General features: G+C 52.5%; 1 protein-coding gene across 1 annotated transcript in view; it reads left to right on the top strand.

The window, feature by feature from the left end:
• Window positions 1-451: 451 nt before the first annotated feature.
• LOC111140236 (spermatogenesis-associated protein 31E1-like) overlaps window positions 452-3,523 on the top strand; it is a 5,804-nt gene continuing 2,732 nt past the window's right edge. Inside the window, exons 1-5 of the mRNA XM_022492559.1 lie at window positions 452-649; window positions 1,383-1,440; window positions 1,987-2,047; window positions 2,307-2,576; window positions 2,811-3,521. Coding sequence (XP_022348267.1) covers window positions 452-649; window positions 1,383-1,440; window positions 1,987-2,047; window positions 2,307-2,576; window positions 2,811-3,521 — 1,298 coding nt within the window. The remainder of the gene's footprint in view (window positions 650-1,382; window positions 1,441-1,986; window positions 2,048-2,306; window positions 2,577-2,810; window positions 3,522-3,523) is intronic.

The raw sequence follows: 3,523 nt of genomic DNA on the forward strand, positions 1-3,523 counted from the left end.
CATTAGTCTTAAATGAATCATGTATACTGGGGTGAATGGATAAAGATATCACACACATAAATATTATTCAGCCATAAAAAATAATGAAATGGTGATGGTCGTGATAGCATGAGAACCTTGAGAATACTATGTTAAATTAAATAAGAGAAAGACAAATACCATATGGTTTCACTTGTATGTAGAATTAAAAAAAAAAAGAAACTCAGATTCATAGATACAGAGAAGAGATTGGTGTCTGCTGAGAGGAGGAACTTGGAGGTCTTGGAGGGTGGAGGGATGGAGCTGCAGGGTGGGGAGAGGGGCTGCTTCTCTTCTGTCCCCTTCCCCTCCCTCAGGAGCTCTTTGTGACCAGACAGTAGCTCTGTGATGTGGGCGTGGGGCTTGTGTCTGCACCTCCACACTCAGGGCTCAGTTGCCTGAGGGCAGCAGTGTGATCAGACACTAATGTCTGATGAGGAAAGAGATGGAGAATTATCTCTTCCCTCAGGAATTCTTTATTGATGGTTGGCTGAGCTCCAGTCCCACTATCTGGGCAGTTAATTCCATCCTTGCCTTCGTATGTGGACTGGGGCTCTTTGTCTTCTTACTTTCCTATTTCCATCCTGATCCGTCCTCACTACCAGGCAAGAAACACAGGAAGAGCAGGAAGGTAAGGAACCCTCAGCCCAGACCCAGCAGAGTGTGATTCTATCATCTTTTCTATTATTATTTCCACTTTTCTGAGTCACTGGAGAGACTCCTGAAATGGGAAAGAATAGAATTGTCAGGAGAAAGTAGACCACCATCCACCCAGGACAAGCCAGACCAGGCAGGGGTTAGAGGGACACGAGGATTTCTCCCTGAAGATCTCGGGCTGGAGTCCAGGTGTGGTGGAGGGGTCCAGGACAGCGTCCCGAACACAGTGACCGGTGGCCGAGGACTGGAGGCTAAAAGCTGCCTCTCTAGTGGAGGTCAGGCCCCTGAGCACCGGGTCACCAGATGCCAACCCAGGACAGGTGTTTCAGGTGAATGTTCCCCCTTCGGGGCTGATTGAGGGCAGTACTGAGCCCAGGAGGTCCCAAGCAGCAGCTAGAGTGGGGCTCTGGCCTTGGAAAGTGGGGTCCTATATGAAAAAGTCCAGCTGCACCACCAGGTCTGGGATTGTGTGTGTTTCTTGAGCAGAGGAACAGTGGCAAACTTCTCACATAGAATATCCTTCTGTACATTCTTCAAAGAAGGAAAACTGGAAATATTTGTATCCATTTTGAAAAAGAAATGAGTAAAACTAAAGAAAATGACAGTCCACCCCCCCTTAGTTAAATGTAGGAAGTCACACTACTCATGAGCAGTGAGCACCTGCTGTTGGGGCGGGGTCCCAGCCTCCCCGTGTTCTCTTATCTCAGTACCAAGCAGAGCCATGGAGAAGGAGCAATAGAAGCCAGAAAAGCCAGACTCTGAAAGGTGAGCATCCGCCACTCACCCCTGCATGCCCCAGTTACACTGTGCCCCCTGCTCTGAGGCCCAGCCCCACCTTCTCCAGGACACCAGGGCCTGAGCCCATCCCTCAGGAAACAGAGCCTTGGGTGGCGGGTTGGGGGCTCCTGGGAGGGAGAGTACAACCCAGAGGCTTCCCAGATTCTGTGCCAGAACAAAGCCCTGAGGGGCTGGAAATGGGTGTCACCCAGCAGGGGCCCAGGGCCTGGACTGGGGGTGGGACCTCTTGCTCCCACTGTGGACAAGCTGTTCAACTCGGCTCAGATTCCTCTGTGAGGCCATGCAGTCCTTCCTCCCCCAGCAAGGTCATGAGTGAGAAAACACTTTGGAAAAGACAAAGCGATCCCCAAAATGAACCCTGTAATCACCCTGTGGGCACGTGGCCTTGGACAGTGCTGTTTGGGGCTTCCAAGTCCACTCCCCCAAAGGTCTCCCCTAAAGGGACATTGTACCCAGTCTCCTATAAGACCCCTGGGCCCCGCCTTCCTCTGTGACCTGGTCTCCTGTTTCCAGTTTTCAGAGATTGCCTTCAGGATCTGGAAGAGGTTCAGGACCTGTTCTCCCTTCTGCAAAGGTAAAGAATCTGCCCTGTTCTCCCCTGGGTGGGCCTCCCCAAGTCTATGGTGTGACCCCCAGAGCTGCAGGGAATGGCCTCTGGGGCTGTTTGGGGGGGNGGGGGGGCTGGGAGGAGCCGTGGGACAGATTGTGACCAAAGCCCCGGGCTGAGGGACAGCAGGAGCATTGTGATGTGGGTGTGGGGCATGGAGGGCCGTGGGGTCCCCTCCCAGCCCCGGGCTGCTGCAGGGACTGCTCACACCACCTGTCTCCTACAGCCACCTGGCAAGGCTCTCTGACCAAGGGGGCTTTCACCAGTCCTTACAGCAAGCATCCCCTGGGCAGATGCACCGAGGGGTGCCAGCTGGAGCCCGTCAGCCATGCAGGGAGCCTGTGGAAGATGCTGCTCCTGCCATGGCCTCATCACCTGCTCATGCTCCACTGACAGGGCCCCCTTGGCCTCTGGTCTCCACCCTGCCAGCGAGACCTCAAGAAGAGCAAACTAACTTAAAAAAAATCCTACCAGACACAGTGAGAAAGAACTTTCTTCCAGGTAATTCCTACTGGGCCTCTCTCATTCCAGCCATCTCAGGCCTTGGCCATGCCAGCTACTGCATTTTATCCTTTTCCTGGTGGTGGGAAAGTACCAAGTCCTTGTTCTTGCCTGGCACATTACAGCACAAGTGCCAGCGAGAACACGTGTCCTGCCACCCACCAGATGCCTCGTTCTGGGGTGGCCTTACTAACAGGCAGATAGAGACTCATAACCCTTCATTTGTCAGTCCGGATGTCAAGAAGCTCCTTGAACTACTAATCAGCAAAAGGGTAGAACCAAAGAGTTGGAAGGAGAAAGAAAAAGTTGGGTCAGTTTTCAAACAGTGGTGCCCAGACGACCACGTGAGCTTCTGGGGGACTCTGTGGAAGCTGCTGGGTGCTGAGCAGAACATCACCACCCTGCCATCCTTCTGGAACATGAAAAACAAAGCAGATCCACGTGCCCAACCTCAGCCATTCTCATCTCCCAAGGTCTTGGAAGACCACTTGCAATGGAAACGCAGCCAGCTCTTCTGGGGTCTCCCCTCTCTGCACAGTGAGTCCTTGGTGGCCACTACCTTGTTCTCTACTCACTCTTCTCCACTAGAGTCTCCCTCTGTTTTATTCAATGGGACCTCTAATTGCTTGCCAGTTCTAAACCAGGATCAAATATCTTCACAGTTTTCCCATGCCCCACCATTGCTGCACCGTGGGATCCAACCCAAACCCTCAACGCTAACCTTGCCTCAGCCCCAGGTCCCCCTTGCACCCTCTGTCCCAATAAGACCACCTTCTCTCCCATCCCAGAGGAAGACAAGTGGGGTATCTTGTGCTACATCCCAGAATAAGACACGATCCTTTATCCCAACTAAAATGCAACATCTGGAGTGGCCCTTGTTGCCAAAGCAACAAAGAAGGGGGAAGACTTTACCCACTATGGAGAAAAGATCTCCAAAATTCT

This window comes from Enhydra lutris, unplaced genomic scaffold (genome assembly GCF_002288905.1).
Source record: "Enhydra lutris kenyoni isolate GAN:26980312 unplaced genomic scaffold, ASM228890v2 scaffoldscaffold274, whole genome shotgun sequence".
NCBI lineage: Eukaryota > Metazoa > Chordata > Mammalia > Carnivora > Mustelidae > Enhydra > Enhydra lutris.